The sequence below is a fragment of the Ochotona curzoniae genome, unplaced genomic scaffold, assembly GCF_017591425.1.
Source record: "Ochotona curzoniae isolate NIBS_2020 unplaced genomic scaffold, NIBS_Ocur_1.0 scaffold_2476, whole genome shotgun sequence".
NCBI lineage: Eukaryota > Metazoa > Chordata > Mammalia > Lagomorpha > Ochotonidae > Ochotona > Ochotona curzoniae.
In genome coordinates this window covers 18,848,536-18,869,886 of record NW_024467095.1, presented here as the reverse complement: position 1 = coordinate 18,869,886, position 21,351 = coordinate 18,848,536, and the positions used below count along the sequence as shown (strand labels likewise).

General features: G+C 36.9%; 1 protein-coding gene across 10 annotated transcripts in view; it reads right to left on the bottom strand.

The window, feature by feature from the left end:
• Positions 1 to 21,351, bottom strand: part of CNOT4 (CCR4-NOT transcription complex subunit 4) — a 94,969-nt gene that overhangs the window by 35,200 nt on the left and 38,418 nt on the right. For 3 of the 10 annotated variants that reach the window (XM_041002278.1, XM_041002273.1, XM_041002281.1), the window contains exons 3-7: positions 14,959 to 15,156; positions 11,128 to 11,214; positions 10,264 to 10,365; positions 9,428 to 9,553; positions 6,515 to 6,648 (exon numbers count right to left, since the gene is read on the bottom strand). In XM_041002278.1, coding sequence (XP_040858212.1) covers positions 6,515 to 6,648; positions 9,428 to 9,553; positions 10,264 to 10,365; positions 11,128 to 11,214; positions 14,959 to 15,156 — 647 coding nt within the window. The remainder of the gene's footprint in view (positions 1 to 6,514; positions 6,649 to 9,427; positions 9,554 to 10,263; positions 10,366 to 11,127; positions 11,215 to 14,958; positions 15,157 to 21,351) is intronic. The other 7 variants (XM_041002274.1, XM_041002279.1, XM_041002282.1 and 4 more) reach the window with 4 other exon arrangements.

Genomic DNA, 21,351 nt, shown 5'->3' with positions numbered 1-21,351 from the left:
GAGTGAATCAACAGAGGGATCTTCCCCACCGTCTCTCCTCCTCTCTGCATATGTCTTTCCAATAAAAATAAATAAATCTTTTTTAAAAAATAAAATAAGATGAAATCTAGATTATTTGTTTTACAGATGGAAAAAACGAAGTTCAAAACCACGTGCCAACTGGGCCTCAGTTGGATCTGGAGGTGCTTGGTCAAGCCCGGCACTCTTGCTCCAGAGGCGATACCTGAATTGTACTTCCTTTTACGTCCATAAAGGTGATGGCAGCCAAATCACTGAAAGCAGTTTCATGGCTGATTTTTTTTTTTCAAAACAAACAAAAAAAATAAAGCAGAGGGTCAAATGAAAGAATTTGTGAGGACTGAAGGTTATTTTAAAAAAATAATAATACTGAAAAGCGTGACTGTTTATTTTCTTACACTTTTGAACATGATAGAATTCACATTCGGGGCAAGTGTCAATATAATGAGCATTTCCAAATTATGCATGTTCCTTTTCTCAATTAGAAAAATCATTTTAATTTTTATATTCCTCAGTGTCCAAAACAACTGATATATACATACATATAAATATTTAAACATCTGCTATCACAAAAGATATAATTAAGTTATCAACAGGCACTACTTACCAAATATTAAAATTTGAAGTTTCAATTTGCTATTCAGTATGACCACATCTTAAACTGTTACTAACATAGCAAGAAAAAAAAAAGTTGCCCACAAACCTGGAGCGATTGCAGTTGGGCAAATAGAATTTTAATCGAAATTTTCTCATAACCCCAAGACCGAATCAGCATGAATAAAAATAAACGTTTGATTAACTAACAGTAAGTACAAAGAAATAATTTTTTAATATTAAAGCTGAATGATACATACCCAATATCCTTAATACCACAGAATAAGGCAATTTTTAAAAACAGATTTACAGAGATGGAAAGACAGAGAGAAAGATCCTCCATCCTAAGGTTCATTCCCTACGTGGCCAAAACAGCTGGAGCCAAGGGGACCAAAGCCAGGAGACAGGAGCCTCCTCCAAGTCCCCCCACACGGGCACAAGTCCCTCAGGACCTGAACTATCCTCCACTACCTTCTCAGGCCACAGGCAGGAAGCTGGATGGGAAGTGGGACAGTGGAACACGAACTGGTGCCCATATGGAAGTCCTGTGCTGTCAAGCAGAAGATTAGCCAGTTGAGCCAATGCACTGGCCCCAATAAATTTATTCTTTAATAAGACTGTTAAATGTATCGCTTCAATAGGATATTAGACTTTCTACCATCGTCTTCCATTATCCACAGTGCAATGATACACTTAGCAGATGCTGGATTGTGACTATTGCTGAAGGACTATACTACTGTAATAAAACGGGGGAAGGATAGTGACTGGGGATGAGAGGCTGGAAGGGGGAATCCCTGTGCCTATGGCCTGTATCATGAAAAATAAAAGTATTCAAAAATGTTTTAAAATGAAAAACATACAATATATTTAAGCTAAATTTTAAGATACTCAGCTCTTATCTGATGTAGCATTAGTTCAAAGTAGTAAGGTTATATACATCTACAGCTGTCCCCCCTCCTCACACTCATGCCACTCCAGCAACCGACTGCAACCGACACTTCAAATCAACCATTCTAACTTCGTCATCTGTATTTAGGTGGGCCAAGATATTTCAGCTCATTTAATAGGTTTCTGTTGTTCAAGCATTAGTGCAGTGAAGTTTAAATATAAGCATTTGCATAGCAGAAGAAGAAAATCTAACAGAAATAAGGAAAGATTCCAAGGGGCAAAAAATTCACTGTTTTCAATTCAAACATCAAATCTTAATTAACTTACCCACCCAATTTATTAGGTTAAATAGCCCTACATAAGTTATTAGAAATTATTGTTTTAAAGACTTATTTTTTTTTAACTGAAAGGCATATATAGATAGAGGAGGATAGACAGAGATGAAGATCCTCTGATGATTCACTCCTCAAGTGACCACAACAGCTGGAGCTGAGCAGACAGGAAGCCAGAAGCTTGGAGCCTCTTCCAGGTCTCCCATGTAGGTGCAGGATCCCATGGGCTTTGGCTCATCCTTCACTGCTTTCCCAGGCCACAAGCAGGGAACTGGATGGGAAGCGGGGCCTCTGGGATTAGAAACCAGAACCCTATATGGGATCCGGGCATGTTCAAGCTGAGGAATTTAGCCACTAGGCTACCATGCCTGGGGCCCAATCACGAATCATTTTTAGGTCATGGAACTTCACAAAAAAAATGTGTGCTCATGCAAAATTTCATATAAAAGTTCAAAGTTTGTAGATACCCTCAGGCTTACTGACGATTTAATAAGCTCTGTTAGAGACTATTTACTACACATCACTGGCCATATCTTTCCTAAATTACAAGGCTTACCAAAGAAGATCAGAGTAGAACACGATTCAGGCAATGACCATTTCCATTCTGCTAACTCAATAAGGTATGGATAAGGGCTCAGTACAATGGCTCAATGGCTAACCCATCACCTCTTCACCTTACAACAGCCTGCTTCCACAGGGGCACCAATTCGTGTACCCAGCTGTTCCACTTCCCATCCAACGTCTTGCTGGTGGCCTGGGAAAGCAGTGAAGGACGGCTCAAAACCTTGAGACCCCTGCACCCATGTTGGAGACTCAGAAGAGACTGCTAGCTTTTGGCTTCAGATCAGCTCAGCTCCAGCCATTGTGGCCATTTGGAGAGTGAGCCAGCAGATGGAAGATTTTTCTGTCTCAAAACTGATCCACCTTCCCACTAAAAACAAGTAAGTCTTAATAAAAAAAAATAAAAAAAAAAAAAGACTATATCCCCAGTAATCGGTAGAGCAGCCTATCCAGCTAGTATTCCATTCACAGTATCCACCTCTCCACAGAATTTCTCAATCCAATGGAAGACTTTCAAAGACTAAAACATAAAAAACCATACTTCAGCATCACCAATACAATGGCTTCTTCCTGCTCGCATCACCTTATTCATCATTTCAAAGTACCTTCTTCATATAGAAAAATAACACATGCACATAAAACTCATATTCATAACAATGAAAGGAGTGAACAAATTCCTTTTCAGATATTTTTGCTCAGTAAGCAAGACAGGAGTAAGACATTACTATAGAAAATTCCACTTAATAACATCTGTGTAACAAGGAACCATACATCATGGCTCTGGGTAGACCAGCAGCTATTCCAGGCTTGAGCTATGTACTCTGGCTTAATTCAAAAGAGAGAAAAAGAGAACTGCTACTCAATACTTAGAATGCCAAGGAACAGGAAAGTGAAAGTTTACTTTCGATTTTTTTTTTCCCCTAAAAATTTTATTGCACATCTTAACTTGAGGAATGAAACTGTTTAACCTTTGGATAAGACCGTACCTCTTATCCAAAAATACTCATCTTTGGTTAAGACCAAAAAATTGAGCTGCTCATCACGTTAACAGCTAATCTCTCCTGTGAGAAGAACCTTCTCCAGAAATTCTTTCCTGTCATCTAATGATTCTCTACGTTTATTCTGGAGAGTTGCAATGTGGAAGTTGAGACCAAGTTGAGACGAGTGCAGACTCAGTGTGGCAGTGAGCAAAAAAGCCTTACTCTCTTGCAGGAACTGGCATTTAAAAAAAAAAATGGAGGCTATCAGAACTTACAAAGAGAAAACAAACAGAAAAGACACTCTGTGACATGGGCCATTTAACTAGCACTTTATAAATTCTGCATTAACCTCCCTGCTGCTCCGCTCCTCCACCCACTCACCTCCAGCCCAAGAAAACACCTCCAGGTGTCATGTGCTTGTACAAAGCATGGATACTTATGTCAAGATTTACTCTAGCTCCAGATGGTATAACAGCACTGATTTTAAGCAAAGTTAATTTCTCCCCTATAACTTATGACTTCAGTGACATTGTTTTGTCACCAAGAAAATGTGCCCTGTGGGGAGTATCTGACTACATAATGAAGGGCAAAATCAATAAAATATCAGTAAATCTATTAACTGATTACAAAATAAGGAAAAGCTAAAAATGTGTTAATGTCAAAAAGTTATAAAACTTATAAATTCTAATATCCACTTCTACTCTAAAGGGAAAAGCTCAATTAGGAACAATAAAGTAATTTCATATTCTGCTTAATGACACTTATCTCAAATAAATTATCAAAATCAAATTGAATACTGAATAAAAATGCAGAGGTATTCTCACAAGAGTAAAGCATGAGACATGAACTTCCACTATTGCCACTTGTCTTATGCTGTTCTTTTCATTTTCAGCCTTAGGATTCTCAACCAGAAAGAGTTAGTGACCGATCCAATTCAACAGGAAAAAAGACAAAAAATTCTTTCCTGAGAAAAAGACTTAAATAAAGAGATATATACCATGCTAATAGTTGGGAGGACTCAATATTGTAGAATTCTTCCAAAACTGGTTTATAAATTCAATGTATTTTGAAACACAAATAATTGATCAACTAATTGGGGAAAGTCAGGTCTCATATAGAACACCTAAACGTATAAAACAAACATGGGAAACATATAAATTCATAATGCATTTAAAAAGTTCACTTTATCAATAAATTAAAATGAAGATGAAATTAAAATAAAACAGTTCTTTTTAACCAAATTGTAAATATGCAGGAGGAAAAAGAAATAGGTACTCTACACTTTTTGGTTCAGCAGTTCTAGCTCAGGAAACAAAGTTATAACCAACACTTCTAGGAAAAAAAGACACACCACTTAAAAAATAACTGAGACTAGCTTGATAAATCTGAAATATCCATATATAACTATGTAGCTATAAAAATGTATGTTTTTATGATATCACATAAATAGCAACAAAATGTATATAATGTGTATTACATTTTCACACGTAACAAACCAACATATTTTTTGTATAATGCTACACACACGTTCACAAGAAAATGAAAATAAGAAAATACATACAGCAAGAAAAATATACAAATCATTTTCAATGAAAATCTGATTACTGAGATCACATACAATATTTATTTTCTTCAGTATGCTTCCATAAATTTTCACTTCCTTCAATTAAAAAAATGTTACTTTCATATTCAGAATATAACATGCTATTTCAAAAGAAATAATCTAAATGTAAAAATTTTGTTCTGAAATCTATGGGGTTTAAAATCCTAAATAAGACTTCAATTAGAGTGATATTTTTAACGATAAAAATTTTGGGCATAAAATGGTGAATGCATCTGAAATGAATGTTTACTACAACAATCTGATTTTTCTACCAAGCACTATAGAACTAGTAGCCACTGAGCTGAAACAGCCTATGGTTCCTAATAAAGTAAGCACACAAGGCTAATAAAAGCGAGGCACAACAAATCAAAAACATAAAAGCTTGTCAATCCAACAAGATTTCTGTTTGGACTTAACTTTTATTTTTAGCTTTGATATAAACAAATTTTAAATACCTTACTATACAGAAACTTTGCTTTGTAGCCTATGCTACATAAATATATTTACATACACATATACATAAGTACATATGTGTGTACACATTCGAAGTATTTAAATTTAATTTTTCATAAATAATTTTCACTATCAAAGGTAATAAACACAGACTTCAAAATTTTAAACACAAGATTATGATTTTGAGGAAATTAACTATGTCAACAATCCATGGAATTAGCAATATCTACATTTGAAAACTGTTCTTACATTATTTTGCTAAATACACACTGGGCTATAATATTTGACACCCAGATATAGAACCGTCACTTAAACAAATGCAACTTTAAGAAGCAGCAAAAAGTCAACATGTCTAAATGTATCATTTGCTTTACGAAATTAATTTCACAGAAATTAAATTGCTTAAATTAAAAAATGGAACAAATATACTAACATCAAACTTTTTAAAAGTTCAGGATAGGACAAAATGTCAAGACTATCACTTTTATTAATTACACAATTTATGGACAGGACACAACCAAATATAATCCAAAACATTAATATCACAGTAACAGAATGAGAGTTGATGTCAAAGACAACAAATGTATCTGAACACTGACCCGAGCTGGTCTACCCAGAACCATGCTGGACACGGAGGACAGAACATAATTTGTCTCCTTCACATGACATGACTTCAGTGACTCCTGGGACTAGACAAATTTGAATATCTGTATCTCTAAAACACAATGATTCAGATATTTCCATTCTCCCTTTTACAGTAAATAATTCCCTTCATTACAGCTGGATTAAACTTCAACCAGGAGACAAAGCCTGTTAATACCCAACACCCTCTTAATTTTCTGGGCTCAGGGCAGCCTGCACAGAACCAAAGGCGAAACTACCAAGCTAGCATGAAACTTCGGCAGGTAATATTAGGCCACAATACTGGAACCCAACAACTGAGATTTGTCACTTCTCATATAACAAAATAATTCCATTAAAATGATCTGCTTCATCAGGAAGGATTCTGCATGGAAATCCTTGAAAAACATGAAAAAACCAAGCAAAAGAGTAAGATGTCTGACTGTACTAATATTAGTACTTACGTATCATACCTCTGCAGTGGTGTCACTTTGTTCTTATTCTTATCAACTGAACCCGTGGACAGCTGAAGAAAATTAGGATTTAATTTATATAATTCTTGAAGAAGCTTCTGTTCATATTCTTGGTGTTTACCCGCCTAATGAAAGAGGAAATGAAAACTGCAGTGGAATTTACAAAAAGGTTGATACACAGCACTGAGTTCTCTTTCAAATTATTAAAGATATCCTACGTAAAACCTAATGGTTTTTCATAGTATTGGGGAAAGGGAGGGGGATGATGACACAAAATTCCTAAACCAACGAAAACTTACGCCAACAAATTTACAATTTTGTTGAATATAAGGAATACACAACAAATGCTCCTGAAGATAAAGGAACAAAATATCAAGGACAGAACATTTCTGTTAGCTCACACGAACAGGACAAGTGCAAGCCTACCCTCAAGTCTTTGATGTAATGATAAGGAAGGTTCTTAATAGGTCTTTACTGAGTTTGCTCAAGATCACCCAAAACTGATCAATCCCCTTGTCTTATTTTGAGATTTAACATTCAGTAATGTACAGATAAACAGTTACACCACATTATTCATTATCCTATTTTTTTAAAGATTTATTTATTTTTACTGCAACGTCAGATACAAAGAGAGGAGGAGAGACAGTGAGGAAGATCTTACATTCGATGACTCACTCCCCAAGTGACTGCAACGGCCAGTGCTGCACCGATCCAAAGCCAGGAGTCAGGAACTTCATCTAGGTCTCCCATGTGGGAGCAGAGTCCCAAGGCTTTGGGCCGTCCTCTACTGCTTCCCCAGGCCACAAGCAGGGAGCTGGATGGGAAGTGGAGCTGCCGGGATTAGAACCGGCGCCCATATGGGATCCCAGAGCGTTCAAGGCGAGGACTTTGGCCACTAAGCCACCGCACCAGGTTCGTATTCATTACCTTGATGCTAATATGCACACATACAGATATGAATATATATATATTCTTTCCTCTGTTATCAAGAACAAAACAAAAAATCAGGGATTCAGCACAACAGTCTAGTGGCAAACTAACATCCTTGACTTGCATGTACCAGGATCCCATATGGGCGCCAGTTCCTGTCCCATCCTAGCTGTTCTACTTCCCGTCCAACTCCCTACTTGTGGCCTAGTAAAGCAGTCAAGGACGGCCCAAAGTCTTGGGAACCTGCACCCACGTGGAAGACCCAGAAAAAGCTCTTGTTTCCTGGCCTCAGATCAGCTCAGCTCTGGCCAATGTGGCCATTTGGGAAGTGAATCAGTGGACAGAAGATCTTTCTCTCTGTGTCTCGACTTCTCTTTGTATATCTATTTACCTTTTCAATAGATATAAATAAATCTCAAAAAAAAGAATAAAGTAAAAATTAAACTCTAGGCCCATGGTAAGCAACTGAACAGCTATTCATCTGTTTTTGCAAGTTTTTTGGAACACAGTAATGCACATTTGTTTACACAGTGTCAACGGCTGCACATCAGAATGGAGGATTTCTTTTAATGATCAGCTCATTTGATGGGCAAAGACAAACAAACTCTTCCCAGGCTGAAACCATCCAAACCCCCTGTGAGTGATAGGGATAAAAGTAATTATACCATCATCTGCCTCCCAGGGCATGAGGAGCAAGCCCAACTGGAAACAGAGGCAGGACCAGAGCCCAGGCACTACAGTAGGGAATGCAGGCATCACAGGCAGCCACATGACCCACTGTGCTACAAAGTCCCAAAATTCAATGATGACCATATAGTCCCAAATCCTAAAATATTAACTGGCCTTTTACAGCAAAAGTTTGCCAACTCCTACCATAAGCCCAACAATAGAAAAGTATATGTAAAGAGTACTTCAAAACTCACAGAAAACGGCATTTAAAAGATGGGCATATTTTGGTATTTTAAAAAAAAAGTCTGAAGCCCATACATATACTGGAAAGGATCTTTGAAAAGCTTATGGAAGACTCGGTGTGGTAGCTTAACACTACTTGTGAATTATAAAAATTTTAATGTCAAGAACCTCCAATATATTTATTATAATGGGATTTAATCCGCACTAACGCCAAGTCAGAAACAGCTGATGCTTGACCGTCTTTAGCAGTGTGGTCTCTATCTCCAAGCCTCTCCAGGCTTTCTCTAGTGGAACTGGAGAACGAAAGGCAGCAGTGAATGCCCCCCACCTTCCACAAAGAGGTATTGCTGTACAAGTCCACAGCCACAATCTGAAGTCCTCATCTAGAATAGGGAAGTGCAGCACTGTGCTTGGGTACAGTCCTCATTTAATAAGCCATATGGTCAACACTTTTACTTGTAAAGACATGTTTATACTACAAATTGAAAGGAGACAGAAGAGGAGATGTAAAAAAAAGTACACAGGATATAATGTCTTCAATTAACCCTTCATAGGACACTGACTTAATGGATGCTTGGGTTGGAGAATCATTTTACTGTGTATCAACATCATTTGATGGAATATGATTATATAGCATGTTCTGTAAAGACTAGACATTGGGGAGAAAAAAATAATATTTACAGTATTTCACTTAGCCTTCATTTTGCTGACACTTCCCTTAAAGCAGCATTTCCCAAAGTGTCTCCCTTGGTCAATTAAGTTCTGGTTGTCTTTGTGCTTCTCAGTTATCCCTTGCTTGGCTATGTATGAACCTATTAAAGACTCTGAGAAGCGCCATTGCGAAGGAATGTGCTTATCTTCATACTCTGGCACTGTTAAACTTAGTTTGACCACAAATCCAATTTTTTTTCTAACAATACCCTGCAGGATTGACAGCGCATGGAACACTTCATTTAGCAAATGCTACTTCAAGTACTGATTAGAAAATTCAATACCTAGCTTTTGCTTTCATAATTTTAACATGTAAAGAACATGTACCCCTTAACCACATGACTTTACTACCTGCATTTCCTCTTTAGTGAAGCTGGCCGCCTCATCTCCCAGCTCATGTAGATACATGCAGTCAGGCTTTGGACACTGCATATTCTTTAAGAAATAACTGCAGTATTTTGTTGTACCTAGAGATGCCTGCAAGAAGAAGAGGGGTGGGGAAAAGAGGATTCAAAACGAAAACTGATATCACAGTGGGAATTCCAGTTTCTTATTTCCACTTTATCTAAAATGGGACACAAACATGACAAACAAGGAGTACAGCTGCCACGTGGGCTGAACTATTACTGGTAAGAGTTGTTAAGGATAATGCTCATTTGGAAGAGTTTGCAGTCTAGGATCTCTAGAACTTCTAGCATCTTCTTTACTAGACAAAAATCAGTTCTATGTTATAAAAGGCTCAGTATATAAAAAAGCAAACTCAAGTTTCTAATTATGCCAACAGCCTTTCTACTTGCAAAAAGCATTGCCTTGGTAGAAGCTCTCACTAGACTTTGAGTCCAACTCCGGATATGTAAAAACAAAAAAACCAGAACTATTACCTATCTTTGGTGAGAATAATAGTGGTTCCTTTTCATAAAGTAAGATATATGTAGAAATAGGAGATTTTAAAATGATTATCCCCTATTAATGAATGTGTTTGTTCCTACTTGGTAAAATAGGAGTCTCCACAAGTCAGCAGTGAATAAATTAGGTCGACAGAAGTATTCTAAGTAAAAATCTTCAAATTCCACATGCAGATGCCAATTTTCCCATACTTATTTTGTCTTCTACTTTATCTTATCTCCCTCGTTTACCAAAAAAAAAAAAGGGGGGGGGGGACCAGGGGGAAGGACAAACAAAGTTACCTTAAGTGTTCTGCCATCTACCACCACATTGTTGACACACTGTATGGCTCTGAGAGCATCTTCTGAGCGGATATAGGTTACATAAGCACTGGCACTGGGACCCTGAAGTGAAAACATCCCACCCAGTCATGATTACAATGTCAAAGTGAACAACACTAGAAAACAGAAAAATTTCCTGCACTCTGTTTTGGGAATGCCAAACACTTTTGCTACTACTACTAATAACAATAATGACAATTAGAAGATTTAATTAAAAATTGTGCTAGCTCATTTAAAAGTAACTACACTTAATGAACTTTATCTGATTCTAAAGACTGCAATATATAAAAAAAAAATTATCATCTGTGGCTTGCCCCTCTTTTTCCTTAAAAGTAGACTATTATCTATGAAAAAAGGATCGATCTTTGATTTGTCAAGGTTACAAAACATTTTGAAAATATTTTTTTAAAATACCTCTCCATCTTTCTGCTTTTCAAATAAATTAAAACAAGTAAGATTTTTAGATGCCGTGTCAAAATATGCTTTCTCAAAAATCATATTCAGGAATATTTTGTGAATATGATGATCCTTTTTAACATCTGCAAACATGAACTAAAATTTACTAGCTAATATTACCAGATTATCCAATAACAGAATCAACTCCCATGTCCTCTTATGCAATTATCAAACCTTTGTTTTATTACTCCCCTCTTATTGTCAACTTATTGAAAGTCCTAGAGGGTGAAATGAGCACCAAAAGTTCCCCAACCCACCAGCAGAGGTCACTACACTGCTTAAGGCTCTGACCCTCAAGCTTTCCTTCTGTACAGCCCAGGTCAAGCCCAGAGTAGAGAAGAAAGGCAAAACTTCCTCTAAATTAGTTACCTGTGAGCCTGCATATGAAGTGCTATTATTGATGACCACTTTGTGTATTTTTCCAAACTTCCCAAAATATTCTGGCCGTTTTAAAACCTACAAAAGAAGAAGAAATAATATAAACTGTCCCCATCTTCATCAATCTTATCAGTATAACGGGGACACTCATCATCACTTACCACAGCCGTCTTCTGGGAAAGGAAAATAGCTAACTTTTAGAAATTGTTCTAACGTGTGAGTATACTTTGCAACTTTAATCTGGATAGCTATTCCATAGAAATCTTTAAAATATTGTAAAAACTATTCCTAGGCTATTCCTTTGTTTGTTTTTTAATTTCATTTTGTGACACAGTTTCACAGGCTCTGGGATTCCCCCAACCTCTCCCCATGCCCTCCCGCCATGTTGGATTCCTACACTTTGTTGTAGTAGTACAGTTCATATCCAGTCGTGATAGACTATTCTTTTTTAATTCACTGCAGAAATTAAGACTCACTCAAGCTATTTTTTTCTATCAACTACTTCCTAACACCAACACCAATAACTTGCGGGAATCTTACCTTCACAGCAAACATGAAACAGATCAAAGCTATCCACTACATTGTCATTAACAGACGGTTTTATAACAAAGTCATTCTTGAACAAGGACCAGAACTGCCATGAATAGAAACAGCCTCTACTCTTCATGTAACAGATCCGTTAGGAGCAGCAACATTTAATGTATTCTGTTAAGACACTGTTACAAGCTGCAGTTCCTTTGCCTAAGAGTGCTGCCCTGACCTATGCCAAATGCACTGTGCAATTTCCTACGTCAATTTGACAATATTCAACTCTCTCGTGACTTTTTGTTTTCCTCTTTTCCTGGTAAATAACATGTGGGAAACAAATTTATGTCTTTTTCTTATTGGATGATATAATAATGGTTATTTCCCCTTATATTTATCTTATCTTCTTTACTTTGTGAATTATTACATAGATTGTTAACAGCTGTTCCTACAAACTTACTTAACCTTGATTGAGTAGTAATAATATAAAAATCTCTCCCATGATTCTTTGCAATTACCTCAAAATTAGATTATTTTTTTTCCCTAGAATAACAGACTTATTCCTTCCATCTGTCCATACAGTGAAGTGTCACTAAAAGAACTTTCTATATACCTGCTAAAATTTGGCAAAATATTCCTTTTTCCATTTATATTTGATGACATTCTCACACATCAATAATTTAACAAATATGGTCCAACTTTGTTAGAATTAAAATCTGATAACATGTGGCTAGCAGATGATTAATTCTTAACAATGTTCAACTTAATTAACATTAAGTAATTAAACTTGCCAAATTTTATTTTCAGTGTTTGCAAATTTACCTGTTATGTTGGCTGCAACCAATTTTAATGACTTAAAAGGTAAATTCATGATACTGGCTTTTCATGTTCTTTCTTCCTAAACGCTCTGGGAAAACATGATATTTGTAGCTAAGAAAATGCTGCGATCGTTCACAGTAGTCTTCGGATTAACGGCTTGGAAAGAGTATAGTCTGAAAGCTTTCCAATCAGTGGAGTTTGATACTGCATTCAAACAGTCCAGGTAAACACAACTCAGCACAGAGCCTCACAGGTAAAACACCTGCTCCAACCATCAGGCTGGTCACACGGGATCTTGCATCAGCGTTTCCTATCGTGTGTGAATTTATAGCACTTGTTCTCAAAAAGTGGAAGCACTCAAGGGAGAACTTTGGGGATCTGTGAGAGCTTTAGAAGGAGCACTGTTCGAAGGACTGAGACGCTAGCAGCACCCACAAGCTGGAAGCAAGAGCTGACCTGAAATGCTCGGGCTAGCACTACCCAACAGTCACCCTATGCACCCTGTAAATATCCTATGACACACTCAGGAGGCTGAAATACCTACTTATAATTAAATAAACTAGAAACAAATGTTATATTATGTGTAAAAACAAAGCAGTTTTCCAGTTTTGACACACACTGAATCTACAGGACCGCAAATAAAGCAATTCAGAGAAGACTGCATGTGCTCGGTGTGGGATTTTTACTGTTGTTTCAGAAAAAAAAAAAATAGCATTTCATGATGCCTGAGTTTTCTTTTTTTAAAAAGACTTATTTATTTTTACTGGAAAGCCAGATATACAGACAGGAGGAGAGGCAGAGAGGAAGTTTCTCTGTCCAATAATTCACTCCCCAAGTGGCTGCAATGGCCAGAGCTGAGCCGATCCGAAGCCAAGAGCCTGGAGCCTCCACCAGCTCTCCCACACGGGTGCAGGGTCCCAAGGCTTTGGGCCGTCCTCAACTGCTTTCCCAGGCCACAAGCAGGGAGCTGTATGGGAAGTGAGGCCTCTAGGATTAGAACTGGTGCCCATATGGGATCCTGACACACGTTAAGGCAGGACTTCAGCTGCAAGGCTACTGCACCAAGCCTGAAACTTGAGTTTTCAACTTACACACCTGAAACAATATGTATTTTTAGCTGCCATGGCCAATAAAGGAATGTATTTGATCATTCTGGAATGAAGCTTTCTGGCACACAAAATTTATTTTCAAAATAAGCTTCAAATACTCCTAAACTTTTCTGTTCATCAAAATTTAGTGAAACATCAACTTGTCATCAAAGGTAAGTGAATTATAGGGATTCTCTATGACTTGGAAGATGCAATAACAATTTGAATCTCTTGAATAATCTAGTGAACTCAACTTTAAGAAAAATATGATTTAGAAGTGGCAATACGGAATAAAACAACAAAACACTTATCTCTAGTTCTTCCAGGGTTTTCAGGAGAAATAAATAAGATGAATGTTTCAGAAAATTTATCACCTTCTTACCAAGCAAAGAGTTGAAAAATGTAAAAGATTTAAAAAGTAATGTTGATACATGTGAGTGATCCTCAAAAATATGATGGAAAATTGGATTAGAATGGCAATTTTATGTGAAGTTTGTGTAGTCTCATATACTTAAAACCCATAACAAAATGCCCTCTCAGCAGCTTGATTCATCTCTTTCTGCATAATAGCTCTTCAGAGTAATATGTATTTACCTCAAATAAGAATAAGGAATCTCTGGGAGTATATAAAAACTCTTTCAAAAACTCAAAAGAAGAGGGAAGAAAGCTATAATCCAAGCCTGAGATTCAGGCAATGGCTTAATTTCACCCAGCTCTTTGTGCACTGCTCCATTTCTCACCCTCTACAGCTGATTAGATCAAACCCAAGATCAGAGTTCTAGTAGCATATGGAGCAGCAGTGTCAAGAAGGCAGTGTGGAGTGGATGTTATGCCTAAGAGTTCAGCCTCTGTTTAGGAGCCCACACTGGTTAGGAACACACTGAGGGTCACGCCCTGCTTCAGCTCCTGACTTCAGCTTTCTGCTGACACAGACCACTGCAAGCAGCGGTTCTGGCCCAAGACGCTGGGTCCCTGCCACCTGGAAGACCTGCACTGAGCTGTTAGCCTGAGGTGGCATGTGAGCACTGAACCAGCAAACTAGAGTTGCTTCTTTTGCTGTCACTGTTTCTCTCTCCCCTACCGAATACTAATGACACACACTAGCCTTATCAATAAACCAGAATTATTATCCAATGTTCACAGACTATTATTAGCACCAAAAAGGACATTAGAAATGTGGTTCAACTTCTCCAGTTTTGCAACTGAAGAGACTGAGGCCCAGAAAGACCATAATGGGTCATGAGTGTCTTAGCAATTATTAAAATCCTTGCTTATTTTCTCCAAAGATTTAAAATCTTCAGAGGAATCCTGCAGTTGAGCAGGCTGTTACTTCAATTTAAGGTAATAAAACAGGGGAAAAAATTGTCAAAGGAAACAAAAAAGGACTTACCTCTGGGTCTGCCAGCCGCTGAGACAGACCTACAACAAAGACAAGGTTTTTTTGTACAACACGTACACTAGCCAAATGTTTGCGATTCTCTGATATTTTCTGTTTTCTCTCATTCTGTTTCTGCTTTTTCTCATTCTTTATCCTCTGAAGTTCTTCCTGGGAGAGTGGCTTATAAACTGCTGGGTCTTCTGGATATGGCTTTAAGCATGAAACAAAAGAAATTAGCATTAGGTAAATAAGCATAAAAATAACATAAATAACAACTACCTAACCCTAGAGAGTAGAGTTCATGAAAATTAAATTAAAAGGTAAACTTAGGGACAGTTATATTATAGGCGGAACATTCTCCTACTGGTATACTTAGATCTGACTTAGCTCTGTTCCTAAACCTAGCTTCCTGTTAATACGCACAATGGCAGATTGTAATGGATCAAGTACACAAAAGGTCAAGGTTGACTTCCCAAGTCCTGACTTCAGCGTGGCCCAGTCCTGACTGCTGTGAGTACTCAGGGTGTGACCCAAAGGAGAGGAGCTTTCCAATGCACGGGTGCTTTCATGTGCACACATCTTCTCTCTGCCTCACTAAAATAAATCAATATACACATACATTAATAAATGTAAAAATTCATTTGGGGACAAGACATATTGAAATCAAAGCATGCAGAACACCTTTAAAAGTTGATGAAAATCAGCAACTCTGTCTCTGCCTTTCATGTAAAGAAAAAAGAAAAAACTGCACATGGATTATAAATCTTTTTGCATCAAAGTCAATTTATCTTTTAATCATTTTGAGGTGTCTCATATTCTTCCTTTTGTGAATGTTTTAACTGCTTAAAAATGTTTCTACTTAGTAACAACTAAAATGCTTAATAAAATGAAGTCCTAAAGACATTGTATTTTGTGGGGTAAAAACAAAACAAAACAAACAACAACAAAAAAACCAGCAGCAAATCATTCTTGGTATTCCCTATAGAGTAGTGTTTATCTCACAGTTTATAAGATTAAGCTTATGAAGTGCTACGTGACAGGTAAAGTGTATTCTGTTTTCTCTTCAAAATATAGGCTTTCTATATTATAATCAGTTAGTGAAAGCCTACAACATGCTAGAAGATTGATGAAGTTACACACTTATTCTTTAGTGTACTCCCCAAGACAAAGATGGGCAAATAAACAACTATCTACACACACACACATCCTCAGGAGTTTAATGTTTCTACACTTCATAGTCACACCACCTTAGATAACTTAATTAAAACCTACACTTCAATACCCTCAAATGTAAAATTAAAGTAACAATAAAGTTTGATATAAGAATAAATAGCATTTATAAAGCAATTTTTATCATTACTGGCATATAATAATCTCCCAATAAATACTTCCAATTTCACCATAGGTAGGTTTTTATTCTTTCTCATCAGTGTCCTGCATAAGCACTCAAAAAGTTAGTTATTATTGCTGTTTATAAAGTTAATGATAAAAGGAAGATGGGGAACATTAACTGCAGTAACATTTAAAATTGCACATGAAGAGATCTCAGGAATAGAAATCATAACTGGTTGGAAAATTGTCCCTATCAGAGGTACAGCTGTGACAGGTTAAAAAAAATCCCAAGAAGAATAAAAAGACTAAGAATATTCAGAAGCCTGAAGTCTGTTATGCCTTTAACATAAAGGTACATCGATTTCTTTACATTTTGGAATAAGAAAAAAATAAAATGAACCCCCTCCAACTTGGGAATAAACCCAGACTAATGCTAACAGATATCAGTAAGTGAAATATTTCCCTTAACATTTCCCATGTCTACTGGGGTTGATTCTCTGGGCCTTTCATTAGTTAAAAAATAAATAAAAATCCTTTCTGCCCTTTGAAATTGTTTTCAGAGTGAATGTTTATAAGTTGGCTGCTAGATGAAACACAAGTGTTCCATGTCATGACTCCTGAATTAAAGCCCAATCTCACCTCCTGATTCTAGTTTCTTACATTTTCTTACAGACCCGGGGAGCGAACCTGGAAGACCTGATTTGCATCCTTGACATCCAGCTTCCATCTGTCCCACCCTTGGTTCTTGATAGCATTTGAGAAATTCTCTGACCATTTCTTTTTTTAAGCTTTATTTAGTTCTCTATTTGAAAGTCAGAATTACAGAGAGGGAAAGACAGAGGTTGAGATCTTTCACCTGCTGGTTGACTCCCTTAATGGCCCCAATGGCTGGGGCTGGGCAAACCAAAGCCAGGAGCCAGGAAACTAGGCCTCCTGCCTGGTGACATAGGTCAGAGCACTTGGGCCATCCTCTGCTGCTTTCCCAGGCGATTAACAGGAAGCTGGAGCAGAAGCGGGGTGGCTAGGACAGTGAATCACATAGGGAAGGCCAACATCCCAGGGGACAGTTTACCTGCTACACCACGAAGCTGACCTCTCAAGTAATTTCTAAAAATAAATACAATTAAGTGGGATTCAATTTAATTTTATTAATATCTGTACTTTCCTCTCTGGTTTTAATTTACTATGTCTCCCACCACATTTCATTAAAAAGTTGCCTTGTTCATGTGCCTCGTCAGTCAGTCCTGTAAGGCTTAGTAGGCAAAAAAACATTCTTACAGTTCCCTACTCCCTGTGCCAGTTGCTTCATTCTAGAAACAACCTTACTGTGTCTTTTAGATTTTCATCCGTCATTTACAACTATATTTCTAAATAAAATGCTTTTACTATTAAGTCATGACTTTTCAGTTTTAAAAATTATCATATTATGCACATTCAAGAGTCAGCTCTTTCAGCCTCCCTTACCACAAATCCCAAGTCCACATTCTAACTTCTACCCTAACTTTGGTTAGATCAATACTCAGGATTACATTATCGTAAGATACAAACATTATTTGCTCACTTCCACTTTTAGTTATCACATGCTAGAGTGCAGCAAAGTACACCAACCCCAAAAACAATTAGAAAATTAGGCAAAACATGAAATAACTGAACAACAGGCAGTAAACAGCAGAACTATAACCCTGAAAGAAAAGAAAAAGGTGAAAATCATGATTGCCTCAACTTTCTAATCTTCTAATACTTACTGATTTAACAACTGGTTCAATTGTAATAATGAGTAAAGAACAAAATAATCAAAGTTTGTAGAGAAAGAGGCAATAGTAATTTACTGGGCAAAATACCACAAAGAGGGAGCTAACTCAAGAATTCCAGAAATCAACATAGAGGAATTTTATGGCCGCTGGGTATTATATACAGTTCTCCAGTGAAGAACTCCAATAATAGCACACCGGTAACAGATTTGGAGAAGAAATAAAAAGAATGTAAACTACATGCAAACTTAGAAGAAAAGATAGAGGAAATATTTACCAACTCATTTTATGAAGCCAGTATTACTGTAATACCAAATCTAAACAATTTAAACATTAAGTCACAGTAACTTTAATATTATACACACAAAGTGCGGTTCTGAAATTATTAACAAATTGTACAAGAAAAGATAATACATCATGATTAAATAGTTTATCTATTAATGAACATTGACTCAAAAAACAATAAACATAAAAACCTGAACAGATAGTGGGAATGGGTAGCAGGAATACAGTCAACAGAAACAGAAAAGGCCAAAAATTCAACATCCATTCATAGTAAAAATTCTCTCAGGAAAAAAAGTAATGAAACAAAACATTTTTTCCTTATAAAAACCACTCACAGCAAATGCAAAGCCAGCATTTGGTGGCATTCTATTCAACATTTTACTGCTAAGATTCAAACAAAGACAGCTTTCTTATCAATTCTAACCTACATGGTACTACAGGGATTATCCAGCGAAATAAGGAAGGAAAAATAATTGAAAAGGAAAAGTTGTCCTTTTGCACAAAAGGCATGATCACCTATGTAGAAAGTCCTAAAATCTATTAAGTAATGCTGCATTATAGATGGTCAAACATAAAACTGTACAATAATGCTCTGTCTAATGGCGGTTGGAATGATACTTCACAGCAATATCATGTCATTGTTCAAAACTATGCAATACTTATAAAAATAAACCATATTATATATACACTAAAAATTATAAAACATTGAAGAAAATTTAGAAATTTTTTCATTGTATTACCATCTCTTGATATTTCAACTTTAAATGTTATCACATTCTGTATGCTGAATCAGGTAATCCATTATTTTTTAAGATATCATTTTTTCATAATGACTTTTTTTTTACATTTTCTCTACACTCTTAATCAAAATCCTAGCAGGTTTTTTTTATAGAAACGGGCACAACAATTTCTACACAAATCCTGAGAATATTTAGACCACCCAAAATAAAACCTAAAAAGAGTCGCAACGCAGAAAACTTGTTATAAGCTTGACATAATCAAGGCAGTATAGTACTGGCATAAGTACAGGCATGCTGATCAATGAAAGTTAGAACAATGGATACAAACACTTGAAATAAACTGACACAGTCCTGAGAATCAACTGATTTTTCAATATTCCAAATCCACTGAATAGTGAAGGCACAGTCCATTCTACAAAAGATGCTGCAGCAACAGAATATCCATATAGCTGTGGGGGTGGGAGGAGCTCAGCTCCTCCCTCAGAGGTGTTATTATAAACTAATGCTTTATCTTTTCTGTACAACATTTTTACTTTCCCCTAGAGTTAATGACTATGCTTTATCTAGTTATATTGCTATGTGCTCATATATTATTAATTCAACCATCAGATCTCTTCAAGTTGTCCCGATGGTTTCACACACTTCACCTCTGAATGGATAACTATTCTTCCAATTTCATCTTTTTAGGAATTTCACTTGGAACTTTGTGATGATTCACATTTTGGTTCAGATGCTAACACTTCCTCCATCATCCCAGGAACCTCCCCTGTGTTGGATCACTTGTATCCTGTATCCCAGGCATTCACGTTTTCCTTTCATGTTAGTATGGTACATACCCAGTACATTCCCAAGAGTAAATGCACATGAGGTTTAAAAAAAAAAAAAAGGTTTCCACTCCTCAAGTCTGAGCATTTCTTCTAGCATATCTTTACACTTAACAGTTGATCAGATATGAAAAATTGATTTCCTCCAGAAGGGTCTTCTAACTTCAAGTCTTACTGTTGAGAAGTCTGAGATGATTCTGACTCCTCACCTCTTAATATGACCTAGTTTTTCCTTTCTGCGGATTCCTGAAGTTCTTTTGTCTACAGTATTCTGATATTTCAAAAAAGTCTGTGCTGGGCACTTGACAGTCCCTTTCAATCTGGAAATGCATCCAGTCATTCCAAGAAATATTCTTCAATCGGTTTTTGATGATTATTTTTCCCCTGTGTATTATAGTGGTTTTTTTTTTCCAGGATAATTATTTGGCATTTCATTTCCTTGATAGTCCTCAAAAAAACTTATCTGTTTTCTCACATTCAACCTCTTCATTATTTCTTCCCATCCACTTTTAGTTATCTCCTTATACAACTGCTCTCAGCATTCACTAGAATCCATGGATCCTCTATTTTGCTGATCATTTTTTTCATGCTTTCTACTTTTTATCCTTTTACTTCATATTCTGTGAAGGAAGAAAAAGGCTAAGTACAATGTGCTTTTAAACTATTCTGTTCTTCAGATTATCATAGAGTGTTCATATTCAAAATGCAACTGATTCTTTTTTATAATAAGAATCTTTCCGGGTTTGGCACAATGGTTCAATTGGCTCATCCTCCCCTTGCAAGCACAGGGGTCCCATGTGTGCATCAGTTGATGCCCTGGCTGCTCTGCTTCCTGTTCAGTTCCATCTCCCCACCCTCAATTTCATGATACAGTTCTATAGGTTCTCAGGTTTCCCATCCCCTCCCCAGCTTCACACTCCCTATTGATTTCCCTTCTAGTAGTATAATGGGTAGTCCTTCAGGAACAGTTATTAGCCCATCATTTCGCTATTGGAGTGTTTCCCAACATTATAGGCATGGACAACGTCACAGTCCAGCTTCACACTGTCAGGATACATTCAACAATTTCACTGGCAGTCCATCTTTGGTATGGATGCAAAGAAGCATAATGAATGATATCTCCACATCTGGACCTGACAGTCTCTTCTACACTTCTATTATACATCCCCTAAAATACAAAGCCAGAAAACACAGTCCACGACAGAGTGAAAAAAACAAAAAAATTGATATCAACATGAAGTTAGACAATATTCAGCTTCAGCTTTGTGGCCTAGGAAAGCAGCAGAGGATGTGCCAAAGCCTTGGGTCCCTACATCTGCATGGGAGACCCAGAAGAGGCTCTCAGCTCCTGGCTTTGGATCAGCTCAGCTCCAATCACTGCAGCCATCTGGGGAGTGAACCTGTGGATGGAAGGTTTTTCTCTGTCTCTCCTTCTCTCTGTAAGCCTGCCTTTTCCAATAAAAATTAATCAGA